Genomic DNA, 13,327 nt, shown 5'->3' with positions numbered 1-13,327 from the left:
TATACAGGAAAGGGAATCATAAGGGGTTTAATAATAAGATGATGTTTATAACTCATAAGAACTTTTTCATTATTAAGGTAGTTAGAAGGAGTATATACAGACAGAGGGTACAGGTGTCAGTTGAATATGAAGGGATGATATCTAAAAAATAAAATTAAGTGGTGAGAAAGGAATGTAGAGGGAGAATGAGAAAGGGAGAGGTAGAATGAGATAAATTATCTCACATAAAAGAGGCAAGAAAAAGTTATTACAGTGGAGGGGAAGAAGGAGAAGTGAGGGAGAATGAGTGAACTCTACTCTCATCAGAATTGGTTGAAAAAAAGAATAACATACACATTCAATTGGGTATAGAAATATATCTTACCCTACAGGAAAGTAGGCGGGGAAAAGGATAAGAGAAGGGGAAGGGTGATAGATTGGTGGAGGGGGTAGTCAGAAGCAAAACACTTTTGAGGAGAAGGACAAGGTGAAAGGAGAAAGAATAGAATAAATGGAGCAGGGGAGTAGAATGGGGGGGGATATATAATTAGCAAAAGTAACTGTGAAAAAAGTTTTGAAGCAAGTTTTTCAATAAAGGCCTCATTTCTCAAAAGTATAGAGAACTGTGTCAAATTTATAAAAATAAAAGCCATTCTCCAATTGATAAATGATCAAAAGATATGATTAGTTTTCAGATGAAGTAATCAAATCTATCTATAAGCATATGAAAAATAATCTAACTCAATATTGACAGGAGAAATGCAAATTAAAACAATTTTGAGGTACTATCTCATAGCTATTAGATTGACTAATAGGAGAGAAAAGGTAAATGACAAATGTTGGAGGAGATGTGGGAAAAATGAGACATTAAGGTTCTGTTGGTGGAGTTGTGAACTGAATCAACCATTCTGTACAGCAATTTGGAACTATGCCCAAAGGCCTATAAAACCATGCATATTCTTTGACTTAGCAGTACCACTACTAGGTCTGTATGCCAAAAGAGAGAAAAAACAAAAAGGAAAGGGACTTATATGGACAAAAATATTTATAGTGGCTCTTTTCTGGAGGCCAAAATTAGAAAATGAGGGGACACCCATCAATTGGAGAATGGATAAAAAAGTTGTGATATGTGATTGTGATGGAATACTATTGTACTATAAGAAATGATGAGCAGGATACTCTCAGAAAAACCTGGGAAGACTTGCATGGGCTGATGCAAAGTGAAATGTACTGTATATAAAGTACCTGCAATATTGTAAGATGATCAGCTATGAATGACTTAGCTGTTCTTAGCAATATGATGATCCAAGACAACTCTGAAGGACTTATGAAGAGAAATGCTATCCATTCCCAGAGAAAGAACTGATGGTGTCTGAATACAAACTGAAACGTACTTTTTTTATACTTTATTTTTCTTGATTTTTTTGTCTATTTTTTTCACAATATGACTATTATGGATATGTTTTGCATGATGACACAGTATAACCTATATCAAACTGCTTGACTTCTCAGTGAAGGGGGGGTGGGAAGGGAAGGGAGGAAGGGAGAGAATTTGGAACTCAAAGTTTTAAAAATGAATGTTAAAAATTGCTTTTACATGTAACTGGGGAAAATAAGAATAAAATACTTTAAAAAAAATTTGTATCCATAGTGTCTGGCATACAATAGGTACTTAAAAATTACTTGTTGACTCTGTAACTCTGTAACTTCACTTCAGCTTATTTTCCTCATCTGTGTAATAAAGGTAATAGCAGAGTAGGCAGAATGCCAGACATGGCATCAGAAAGATTGAGCTCACGGCAGCTAGAAGACACAGTGGATAGAGCATGGGCCTTAGAGTCAGGAGATCCTGAGTTCAAATCTGGTCCCAAGCACTTACTAGCTGTGTGACCCTGGGCTAGTCACTTAACCCCATTGCCTCCAAAACACACAAACAAAACACCAGAAAGATTTCAGCTCAAAATCTGCCTCTGACGCTTGTAAAGTGACCCTGTATATGTCACTTTCTCTGAGCTCCAGATTCTTCATCATCATAAAATGGGGTTGATAATGTCTGTGATACCCTACTAAAATGTGATATTAAATGTAAATTGTTCTGAAATTTTTTAAATGCTCGTACAACATAACAACACAGTTGTTATGAAGAAAATGTTTTGGAAACCTTAAAGCCCTACAGAAACTGAGTTAGGATTATCATTACTAATATCAATAAAATTGACATCTCCCTCAATTAATGTGACACTTTTATTCCTCTTATGCCCAAATCATAATTTGTTCTGCATTTATTTGGGTGTCTTTAAGTCCTCTCGAGGAAGGACTGTCTTACTTATCTTTGTACCCCCTACAGGGAAGATATTTGTTTAGTGAGAATAATTGTACTCCACACATAAGAAGATTTTAATTGTTTCTGGACAAAATGCATGTGACCATAGTGCCTGTGGTGACGTGACCACACATACATTTTCTTTCAGCTACTTACCAATCTTGACTCGGATATCGAGGCCTTCTACAGACTCTTGATTCTCAAACACTCCATGAATTTCTAGACTACATTTAACCACCACGGTGATAAAGTTCTTCAGCTGCTTTCTCTCAACCTTCCACAAGGCTAGCAATGCATCCCCTTTAAGTGACACACAGAGTGGGACAGAGAGAGATTACACTTTTGGTTTTCCCTAAAGACCAGCCCATTTGGGTATTTCCATAGGGAGCCTCCTTTGCATAAAACCCTTCAAATTCACTTTATATCTGTCCCTGGCTGCTCTTTTTGGGAGTCCCTTTGAGAATGATGGACAAACAAAACACTCCTATTGAGAGTATAAGGACCTCTAATGAAGCATTCTTAGCCCTCCCTCCCAGATCAGTAAGGCCAGTACCTGCAAACTTTAAGATGTCTCCTCCAAAAATCAGCACCTCTGAGAAAAGGAGAGGGGAAATCACATACTGATTTCTTTAAAAAGCAAAAACATTATGAGACAAACCAAAAAACTCTCTCCTTTCATTGCAGAATGAAGGGGAAAGGATGCAAACAGTCCAGGGATGTAGGATAACAAGACAGAGAGCCAATTCACTTGAAACCATTCTTACTGTTTCATTACATCTTTTGAGTTATTGCTTTTATCAGTCAAGTAATCAACAAACTTTTATTAAGCACCTACCACTTATCCGGGACCGTGTTAGATACTGGGCATACAGTAGCTAATTTCAGTACTAAAAGGGCACTCCTTTTGGAAATAATATTGTGCTTTGGACCTTTCACCAATTCAAACTGGTGTTCCCCTCAACTAGTACAAATTAGTGAAATCTGACAATATTCCTGGATATAGCGACTCACTCTGTGATCTTGCTCCCCATCCCCCCTACCCAAAACGGCAGCAACATAAACACTTGTTGCCTAAATACATCCTAGTGATGCTCTCTAGAGAGGGTAAGAGAACATAGAAAGGGTCAATATGAAAGTGCCCTAGCATGGCTCCCCTCTCGTTATAACCCTCAAAGGCAGGAAGAGTAATGAGGTAACAAGTTTTCAAGCCATAGCCCAAATCCTCTACTTACTTTCCACTATGACGCTTATATGACGATTGAGAATTTCCACCAGTTGTTCAGCCCCTCGGTCCATGTACATGGCTGTACTGAACTTCTCAGTCATTGCCGTGAAACCTGGGGCACAGGTGTAAGTAACTCATTTGAATTCTGGGAAGAGTCAGAAAGGAGCCAGAAGAAGAGGCCTAACTAAACTGGGAAGCAGCAGGACTCAGCTTTTTTTTTTTTAATGGTTTGTGACAAAGAGGAAGCAATAATTCATATATACATGATTTTGGCTGGTTCCCTGAAGATCTCTTCTGTCCCCTTACTCTGTCCCTCCAAATATTTTTTCCTATTTGCTCAATAGTCCCAGACATTACTTAATTAGAAGACTCTACAATTAGAGATGCAGATACCTTGACATATTCACCCTTTAGGATAAATGACTGATATTAAATTCTCTCCTGGGAAGCAAGTTTGATAAGGCAAAGGCACTGATCACCCAAAAGCAGAGAAGAGAGAAGGGCATTCCAGTGAGGGGGCTACAGGGCATACAAGAGAGCCTTCAGGCATGAAGTCAACTTTTCCAAATTTATAACTTTGGTTATAAAGGTGTTGAAAGCGCCTTGATGAAAGTGAATGTGTATTCACTATCATGTCTTATTTTTTACTTTGGAATAGTCACCATTATGAACCTGAAATAACAATATATTTTTTTAATTTCCTAACTCCATCCCCTACTCAGTTTAGCAGGTATATTCCAATATGGTCTTATCTCTTTCCATTGTTAGAAGTCTCTTTTGTACTTGCCTGAAATATCCACAAACATGAGGACTCCATCGAAATATTCCGTGGAGGGACGTTCTGGGGTAAAATCTCCATAGACAATGAGGTCTGGTAAGTGAGCGGCAATTCTGACAATGGTCCGATCTGGTAAGGATGCTTTTCCAATATTCATCTCAGAGGAAAATTTCCAAGGCTCTGTAGTCAGAGGGAAAAGTTTCTAGATTGGGGTATTGTGAGGATAGGAGAAGAACAGGGGTGGGTGATAGCAGCTACCAAATCTTAACCCACTTCTACTCCTTTTTAAAAAAAATTCCTTTCACCTTTCTTGTGTCTAGAATGATTATCATGGTACTAAATCTCAGACCTGGATTGCAAAGTTCAATCCTCTAATGGTGGGCCCATTTACTTTAAACAGAGAAAGATTCCATTCTCACACTTTAATCCTGGAAAGGTGCTGGTCAGTGCTACTAGTTAGGTAAGGCTAATATACTCTCCGCTGAAGAAACAACTCAAAGCGCACATTCTTTGGAAGGTGGGCCACTTCATTACTTCTTTTCTTACAAGTTGTACTTGCCTATGGATCTTATTTTTTCTTTTATCCTGACAAATTCTGCATTTTCCTCCTGTTTTGTTCCTTTACATCTTGGTACATTCCCTTAATTTTTGTGAACCATTTTTCTCCTCCCACTCCCCACTACCCTCCGGCTTTCCTGGTCTCATATTTTTGAAGGTTTATGTATGAAGGTTTTATGGATGTGTGTGTGTGTGTGTGTGTGTGTGTGTGTGTGTGTGTGTGTGTGTGTGTGTGTAGTGTAAATATAGCGTGTAGACCTAAGCAAAGAGATAATATATGTGAAATAATCCAAGTAATTCTGAGATTTGACCTTTTTGCCTAATAGTGTGGAAGAAAAACCAGGGATGTGCATATAAGCAAGTTCTAAGCAGGGGCCACCAGAAGAGAGAAAGAGCCAGGAACAAGAAGGAATTGGGGTATTCCGGCATTTGGAACCAAACTGTGAAGAGCTCCAGAGCCCAGAGAGGAGATGAAGGACCACACTGAAAGATGACAACCAAGAGGCAGGGGAAAGTCAGAAGGCCAACAGAGCAAAGTTCAGATACTCTAAAAGAGGGTGGCAGCAGCGAACACAGTTTGGACTTGAAGTCAGGAAGACTCATCTTCCTAAGTTCAAGTCTGGTCTCAGACTAGTTGTATGACACTGGGAAAGTCACTTAGCCCTGTTTGCCTCCATTTTCTCATCTGTAAAATGAACTGGAGGAGGAAATGGGAAACCACTCCAGTGTCTTTGTCAAGGAAACCCCAAATGGGGTCACAAAGAGTTGGCCCAGCATAGCAGTATATGAGACAGAAGCTTACAGTGAGTTTTGAGTCCTTTGTTGCCCAAGAAGAAGAGAAGTGATGACATGACTTGCACTTGACTTTGTTTTGAGTGAGGGAGGGCTGTGCAGGTCACCAGCCTCATTTCTCCTCCAGAGTCATCTGAATCCAGTGACCAGATATTCATCAGGATGACTGGAGATGACCCAGGATGAGGCAATTGGGGTTAAGTAACTTGCCCAAGGTCACACAGCTAGTGAGTGTCAGTGTCTGAGGTGAGATTTGAACTTAGGTCCCCCTGGCTCCTGCACTGGTGCTCTATCCACTGTACCACCTAGCTGCCCCAGTGAGTTTTGTAGGTACTATCTGACTATCATCTAGGCAAAGAGAAGGAATGACATTCACTTACAGATATATTATTATATATTATAATTATAAATATAATAATAATAATAATAATATTACATTACATAAGGAGGCTGAGAGATGAGCCCCTTCTCTGTTCTTTCTAGGCATTTTAATAAAAGTATTCCATAGTAAATCTTGTTAGCACTGGCAGCTTACAAAAAAGCCAGATATTTCTAAGGGAAAGCTAAAAATGATTCCAGTTTTGATGAGAAAACCCAGTATCACAAAAACACAGTCTCAAGAGACAGGATTCACCAGTGTCAACTTCAACAGAGAGGTCAAGAAAGATGAAAACTGAGATAAGATGATCAGATCCTTGGCAATTAAGAAAGCACTGGTAACTGGAGAGATCATTTTCAGTTGAGTGATGAGGTCAAAAGCCAGATTGCAAGAGCAAAGGTAGAGGCAAGTTTCTTAACTTCTGTCAGGCTCAGTTTCCTTACCTTTAAAATGGGGACAATAATGACACCTACATCCCAGGATTGCTGTGAAGATCAAATGAGATATTTGTAAAGTGCTTAGTTTAGCATCTGACACACAACAGGTGCTTAATAAATGCTTATTCCCTTCCCTTTTATCCAAGGAGCACTAAATGAGAATGATGTAGCTCCAAAGAAGGTGGGAAGTCTAGAGAATCTTTAGTCTCTATGACTCTTGCCCTCATTAAAAAGGAGAACAGCCCGGCTCAAGGATTTTTCCTAATCCTCTTTGCTCAAATCCTTGGGTCCTTGTCCTTTAGGGTGGCCACCGCAAACAACCCTTTCTGCTGAGATTCCAACTTCCACCCTTTCTCCTCACCTACCTCCAGGCTCTATAAGCAGCTGAAAAGGCAACAAACAACAGAGACGACAAAATGAAAGACAGTGGGGTCCCAAAACCCTTAAGGAGCTCGTCCAACAGGACAAGACCTGCTTCGAGTTACTTGGCAAATAGCCCAAGTGCCTCATCCATCTTCAGGAGTGGCCACTACCAAATGGCAGTTTTACAGGCCCCGCCCACACTGCTCACCAGACTTGCATCTGATTGGCTGCTCTCTCTATTCTGTTGTGTACCACCCTCCCCCTGTCCTCTTAGTCTTCCCGTCATTGGGTCCACGGATCATGCTAAGTCTGATCGTGTTTTAGGTTATGGTTCTTGCCCCATATGGCTTAGCTTCTATGTTCCTTAGTTGTTCCTCAGTCTTTTCATCTGTGAAATGAGGGGGTTGAACTCACTGTCTTTTAAGGTCCTTTCTGGCCCTAAACCTATGATCCATGAAGGCACTCAAATCTCCACCTAGTCAATCTGGATTCCTGATACAGACCCTTGAGAGAAAATGTATTGATTTCTACAGGAGAGATTTCCGGGAGGATGGTGATAGAGATACAGTTGATCAGTTTTGGAAAGTTAACCTATATTGCATTTTAAGACACCTTTTCCTCATTCTATGTTAACACCAGACATTATCTGAAACCTTTTCTGGGCGGAGTCTCACCATATTGGAGGGCAGGTTTATAGGCTTACCTTCATTCCCCTCCTGGACCTATTCCTGATTTTATGGACTTCGAGACCATGTCCGCACCCCTGCCCCTGCCATGCTTCCTCTTCCTGCCCTTCATCTTTTATTTCCCTTTTGCGTGTTGTCAGGAAGCTCCTTGAGAGCAGGGACTATTTTCCTTTTTGCTTGTATTTGTATCTCCAGAAATTAGCACAGTGCCTGGCATATACTAAGTATTTAATAAGTGGTTATTTCTTCTTCCCTTCCTTCTTCCTTCTCATCTTCCCCACCTTCTTTTCTTCATCCTTTCCTTCCTTCTAGTAAGGATTATAAAAATCTAATGAGGAAAGAGTATCCAGGGAGAGAGGATGGTTAAAAACTTCCCATGCTGCTAAGAAGTCAGAGGAAGGGTGTTAGGTTTTTGTTCTGACTTTTTCATCCAGCATACGATAGCATACCTGGGACATAAGTACTTAATGTTTATTGACTGTCTAGAATCTCCTTTAGCTTCTAGTCATTTTCAGATTTGTTAAGTGACATCTAGACCCTTATCTAAGTGATGGTTAAGAATTATGAAAAGCGCAAGGCCATGGTCAGATCCCTGGGACACTTCAATAGAAGCTTTCCTTTCAGTAGACTCTGCCATATATAATGACCGCTTTTGGTTGTGAGCCCACCACCCCATGATGTTTCCATCTTGTCTAAAACATAGGAGAAAGACTACGTCAAATACTTTGAAGAAATCCAGCTATCAATCAGCATTTATTAAGTGCCTACTAGGTGCAGGCACTGTGCTAAGTTCTGGGGAAACAAAAAGGGGTACAAGACAGTCTCACCTTGAAAGAGTTGGTATCATCTGTGTATCTGAGACTGTGGATATTTCTCCCAGCTTGTGAATCTTCCAGCCAGGCATTTTGCATGAATGTACTCTTCATAGCAGTTAAATAAAGTGACAATATATAGCCTTATTGTACTTCTATCTCCATCTTAACCCAATCAGTTATTCCATGTTCAGTTCTCTAACTGTTGCTTCATCTTTTGTCACAACTCTCCCCTGGCCTTTATGACTTGGTATAGCTCCTAGTTTCATTGGCTAACCCCTCTGCCAGGACAATGCACTGATCCAGGAGGGCAATGAACTGTACAAAAACTAGTAAAGGACAGTAATATGGAACATGTAGGTGGCACAGTGGCTAGAGAAAGTCAGGAGGACTGAGTTCAAATTTGACCTCAGACACTTACTAGTGTGACCCTGGGTGGTTCACTTAACCTTGCTTGCCTCTGTTTCCTCATCTGTAAAATGAACTGGAGAAGGAAACGGCAAACCCACTCCAGTATCTCTGCCAAGAAAACCTCAAATGGGATCATGAGGAGTAGCGGCAGGACTGAAACCAACCCCACAACAAAACTCCAGGTAAACTCAGAGGTGAAAGTGGTGGTACAGCCTTAAGGGGAGGAGCCTCAGGGCCACCCCCACCCCCACAAAGGTCTGATTTCACCAATGAGGAGAGAGTCCTCTAGCAAAGGCTTATGTGACACAGGTGTCACTAAGTAGGGTCTCCATTCCTCCTATCAGTAGTTGGATCATTCACACCTACACAATGTTGCATACCTAAATGGACCGATGGGTTTGGAGTTGCTTTTTGTTTCATTTTGATTTTATTTTTTTGTAGCAATAATGTTGCTTTACTATCATTCTTGGTTCTTGTATACATGCATGCCCTCCCTTGTCAATGCAAATCCCATCCCATCCCTTGGGGCTCCAGGAATTCGCCTAGCACAAGCTGCTGCCTCAGATACAGTCATGTGAGCCCCGCCCACCTGGCACCCCATGAGGGTCTGCCCTCTGGCAGTTCTCTCGCGCCTGCACCTTGGCACCTTCGAAGCCCTGGGGAGAGGTGCATCTCAGGATCCAGGCCCGGTCACCATGGTGGCGGCTTGTGCTCCACTCGGTCTCCTGGGCATGGGCCCCCCAGGACCCTGTGCTCCCTCCTGCAACTCTCCCTGGCTGTCTCCTCTGCTGTGGAGGAGAGCCCTCAGAACATCCGAAGCTGCTGGACAGGTGCGCGCTTGGTGGAGCAGTGGGTTCAGACGAAAGGCTGTAACAGTAAGCACCCTGACATACACAGGGTGTATGGGTTCTTGGGTTCTTAGCATGGGTTCTTAGATCTGCTTTTCTAAAAGCATATACCATATATACATATGCCATTCACTTAGTTCAGAAGAAAAGGTCAGCATCCTGAACTTCAGGGAAAATACAGAGGAATCAAAATCAACAGACAGGGATTCCAGCTGCCTGATCATTATATACATACATAGTTACCAGACAGAGAAGCACCATCATCTGGGTTTTCAAAGGAGGGAGGGGCTCCTTAGCGGCTTCCCAGAGTTTCATCTGGCACACACACAAAGCTTCTTCCAAAAACCCAGCTCCCAAGGAAAACAGTGCCTTCAGAGTCTTTATACACTTTTTAGACAGAAGAACATGAGGTTGGTGACCTTCCACAGCGCTCCCTCACTCAAATCAAAATCAACTGCAAGTCATGTCCTCATCCTGATGTCATGGTCCTCTTCAAAAAGAAGGAAAAACACAATAACAACACTTTTAAGAGCCACAGGGCATCACAACCCTTGAGAACCAGTGCCTCATTAACAAAAGAGATGGACTTTCCTACAAATCTTCCCAGGTTCATTAATGGGTGGGGAAAATCTTAAATCACATTCAATCAGAGGCTCTTGATGATACTAAAACAAAAACAGCAAAAGATCCTCTTTTGCTTGTCCTTACAAAGGCTCTTTGGGGGTGCCCTGACTGACCTGGCTGCCTTCCATGCTATGACACTGTCACATCCTGGTTCAGGGCTTATTCTTTCAGTCTTACTCCTCAAGGCACCTAATATAACATCATCCCATGATGTGCCCATTGCCTGCTATGATTTCCTCATCCGAATCTACGCCTATGCTGAAAACCCTACAACTTCCAGCTGAAGAATTTCAGCTTCTCCAAAGAGGACATCAACCTCAAGATTCCCGCAGTTCAGCACCCTGTCTCACTCTTTAAAAAAAAAAAATGTATTTATTTTTAGTTTTCAACATTCATTTCCACAAGATTTGAGTTCCAAATTTTCTCCCTATCTCTCTCCTCCCCCCAAGACACCATGCATTCTGATTACACTATCCCCCAATATGCCCTCCTTTCAATCAAACCCCTCCCTTCCCTTATCCCCATATTCTCTCTTTTCTTGTAGGGTAAGACAGATTTCTATACCCCATTACTGGTATTTATTTCCCAGTTGTATGCAAAACCAATTCTCAACAATTCATTCCTAAAACTTTGAGTTCCAACTTCTCTCCCTTCCTCCCTCCCCATCCCTCCCCACTGAGAAGGCAAGCAATTCAATATAGGCTATACATGTGTAGTTATGCAAAAGACTTCCACAATAGTCATGTTGTGAAAGACTAAATATATTTCCCTCCATCCTATCCTGTTCATTTATTCTGTTCTATCCATTGACCTTGTGACTCCCCCAAAATGTTTACTTCTAATTACTCTCTCCTCTCATTTGCCCTCCCTTCTGTCATCTCCCCCATACTCCACTTATCCTCTTCCCCCCTACTTTCCTGTAGTGTAAGATTTTCATACCAAATTGAGTGTGCATGTTATTCCCTCCTTAAACCAAATGTGATGAGAGTAAGCTTCACTTTTTCCCTCTCACCTCCACTGAAAAAGCTTTTCTTGCCTCTTTTATGAGATATTTTGCCCCATTCTATTTCTCCCTTTCTCCTCCCAATATATTCCTCTCTCACACCTTAATTTTATCTTTTTAAATATCATCCCTTCCTATTCAACCCATCCTGTGCCCTTTATCTATATATATGTATACAATCCCTCCAACTACCCAAATACTGAAAAAAGTCTCAAGAGCCACAAATATTATCTTTCCATGTAGGAATGTAAGTAGTTCAACTTTAGTAAGTCCCTTATGATTTCTCTTTCCTGTTTACCTTTTCATGCTTCTCTTGATTCTTGGGTTTGAAAGTCAAACATTCTATTCAGCTCTGATTTTTTCATCAAGAATGCTTGAAAGTCCTCTATTTCCTTGAATGACCATTTTTTCCCCTGAAATATTACACTCAGTTTTGCTGGGTAGGTGATTCTTGGTTTTCATCCTAGTTCCTTTGACTTCTGGAATATCATATTCCAAACCCTACAATCCCTTAATGTAGAAACTATTAGATCTTGTGTTATCCTGATTGTATTTCCATACTCTACTTTCCAATACTCTTGTTTCTTTTTAGCTGCTTGCAATATATTCTCCTTGACCTGGGAACTCTGGAATTTGGTTACAATATTCCTAGTTTTTCTTTTCAGATCTCTTTCAGGGGGGTGATCAGTGAATTCTTTCAATATTTACTTTACCTTCTGGTTCTAGAATATCAGGGAAGTTTTCCTTGATAATTTCATGAAAGATGATGTCTAGGCTCTTTTTTTGATCATGGCTTTCAGGTAGTCCCATAATTTCTAACTTGTCTCTCCTGGATCTATTTCAAGGTCTGTTGTTTTTCCAGTGAGATATTTCACTTTGTCCTCTATTTTTTCATTCTTTTGGTTTTGTTTTGTAATTTCTTGGTTTCTCATAAAGTCATTAGCTTCATCTGCTCCATTCTAATTTTTAAAGAAGTATTTTCTTCAGTGAGCTTTTGAACCTCCTTTTTCATTTAGCTAATTCTGCTTTTTAAAGCATTTTTCTCCTCATTGGGTTTTTGGACCTCCTTTGCCAATTGAATTAGCCTATTTTTAAAGGTGTTTTCTTCAGCATTTTTGGGGGGTATCCTTTAGCAAGCTGCTGACTTGCTTTTCATGATTTTCTTGCATTGCTCTCATTTCTCTTCCCAATTTTTCCTTCACCTCTCACTTGATTTTCAAAATCCTTTTTGAGCTCTTCCATGGCCTGAGACCATTGCATTTTTTTTTGAAGGTTTTGGATGTAGAAGCCTTGACTTTGATGTCTTCTTCTGATGGTATGCTTTATTTTTCCTCATCCGAAAGGATGGAAGAAAATACCTGTTCACCAAGAAAGTAACCTTCTATATTCTTATTTTTTCCCCCTTTTTAGGCATTTTCCCAGTCAGTTACTTGACTTTTGAATTCTTTGTCAAGTGGAAGGTATACCCTAGCGACCTGTAAGTTCTCAGTTCCTCCAAGGTGGCAAGGAGTTTACTCCTCTCCTAGCCTGTGCTCTGATTTGTGAGCAACCACAAGCATTATTATCTGCCCAGGATCTGTGAGTATGATTCCCTCTTCAGAGCCTCCACCTCCACCACCTCCACTATGCCAGTTCTCCTCCTCACCCCAGTACTACCACTCAGAACTGAGACCCAGATTGGCTGCTCAACTCCCCCAGGTCTTTAGGCAGAGAGCTCCAAAAATGGATGCTGCTGCCACAGTGGCTGCAACTGCCTTGGGACCAGGTCTAGGACTGGACCCTGCTCTCTTTTCACACTTTGAAAGAGCTTTCTCATTGCCCTTTGAAACTGTCTTCACTATTTGTGGGTTGAGAAATCTGGGAATCACAGCTGCTACCTGGGATCCCATACCCTGAAGCCTGCTCCAGTTCTGTCCATGCAGTGCTGCATGGCCAAGGCTGGGCAGCACTCCACTCAGAGCCCAGTTCAGAAGACCTTTCCTGTCAGCCTTCCAGGCTGTCTTAGGCTGGAAATCTCATTCTGTAGTTTTGTGGCTTCTGCTGCTCTAGAATTTGTTTAGTCATTTTTTTACAGGTATTTTATGGGCTATGAGGGTAGAGCTGAGCAGG

The 13,327-nt window shown here is 41.1% G+C and overlaps 1 protein-coding gene across 4 annotated transcripts in view; it reads right to left on the bottom strand.

Annotated features, from left to right (window-relative positions):
- Window positions 1-7,443, bottom strand: part of ADCY10 (adenylate cyclase 10) — a 142,645-nt gene extending 135,202 nt beyond the window's left edge. The window contains exons 1-5 of one of the 4 annotated variants that reach the window (XM_072648724.1): window positions 6,837-7,443; window positions 4,315-4,485; window positions 3,535-3,639; window positions 2,856-2,894; window positions 2,459-2,602 (exon numbers count right to left, since the gene is read on the bottom strand). In XM_072648724.1, coding sequence (XP_072504825.1) covers window positions 2,459-2,602; window positions 2,856-2,894; window positions 3,535-3,639; window positions 4,315-4,485; window positions 6,837-6,981 — 604 coding nt within the window. In that variant the 5' untranslated portion in view covers window positions 6,982-7,443. The remainder of the gene's footprint in view (window positions 1-2,458; window positions 2,603-2,855; window positions 2,895-3,534; window positions 3,640-4,314; window positions 4,486-6,836) is intronic. The other 3 variants (XM_072648722.1, XM_072648723.1, XM_072648721.1) reach the window with 3 other exon arrangements.
- Between the last annotated feature and the right edge of the window lie 5,884 nt (window positions 7,444-13,327).

The sequence above is a fragment of the Notamacropus eugenii genome, chromosome 2, assembly GCF_028372415.1.
Source record: "Notamacropus eugenii isolate mMacEug1 chromosome 2, mMacEug1.pri_v2, whole genome shotgun sequence".
In the NCBI taxonomy this organism is placed as follows: Eukaryota; Metazoa; Chordata; class Mammalia; order Diprotodontia; family Macropodidae; genus Notamacropus; species Notamacropus eugenii.
This window is presented reverse-complemented; position numbering and strand designations above follow the sequence as displayed.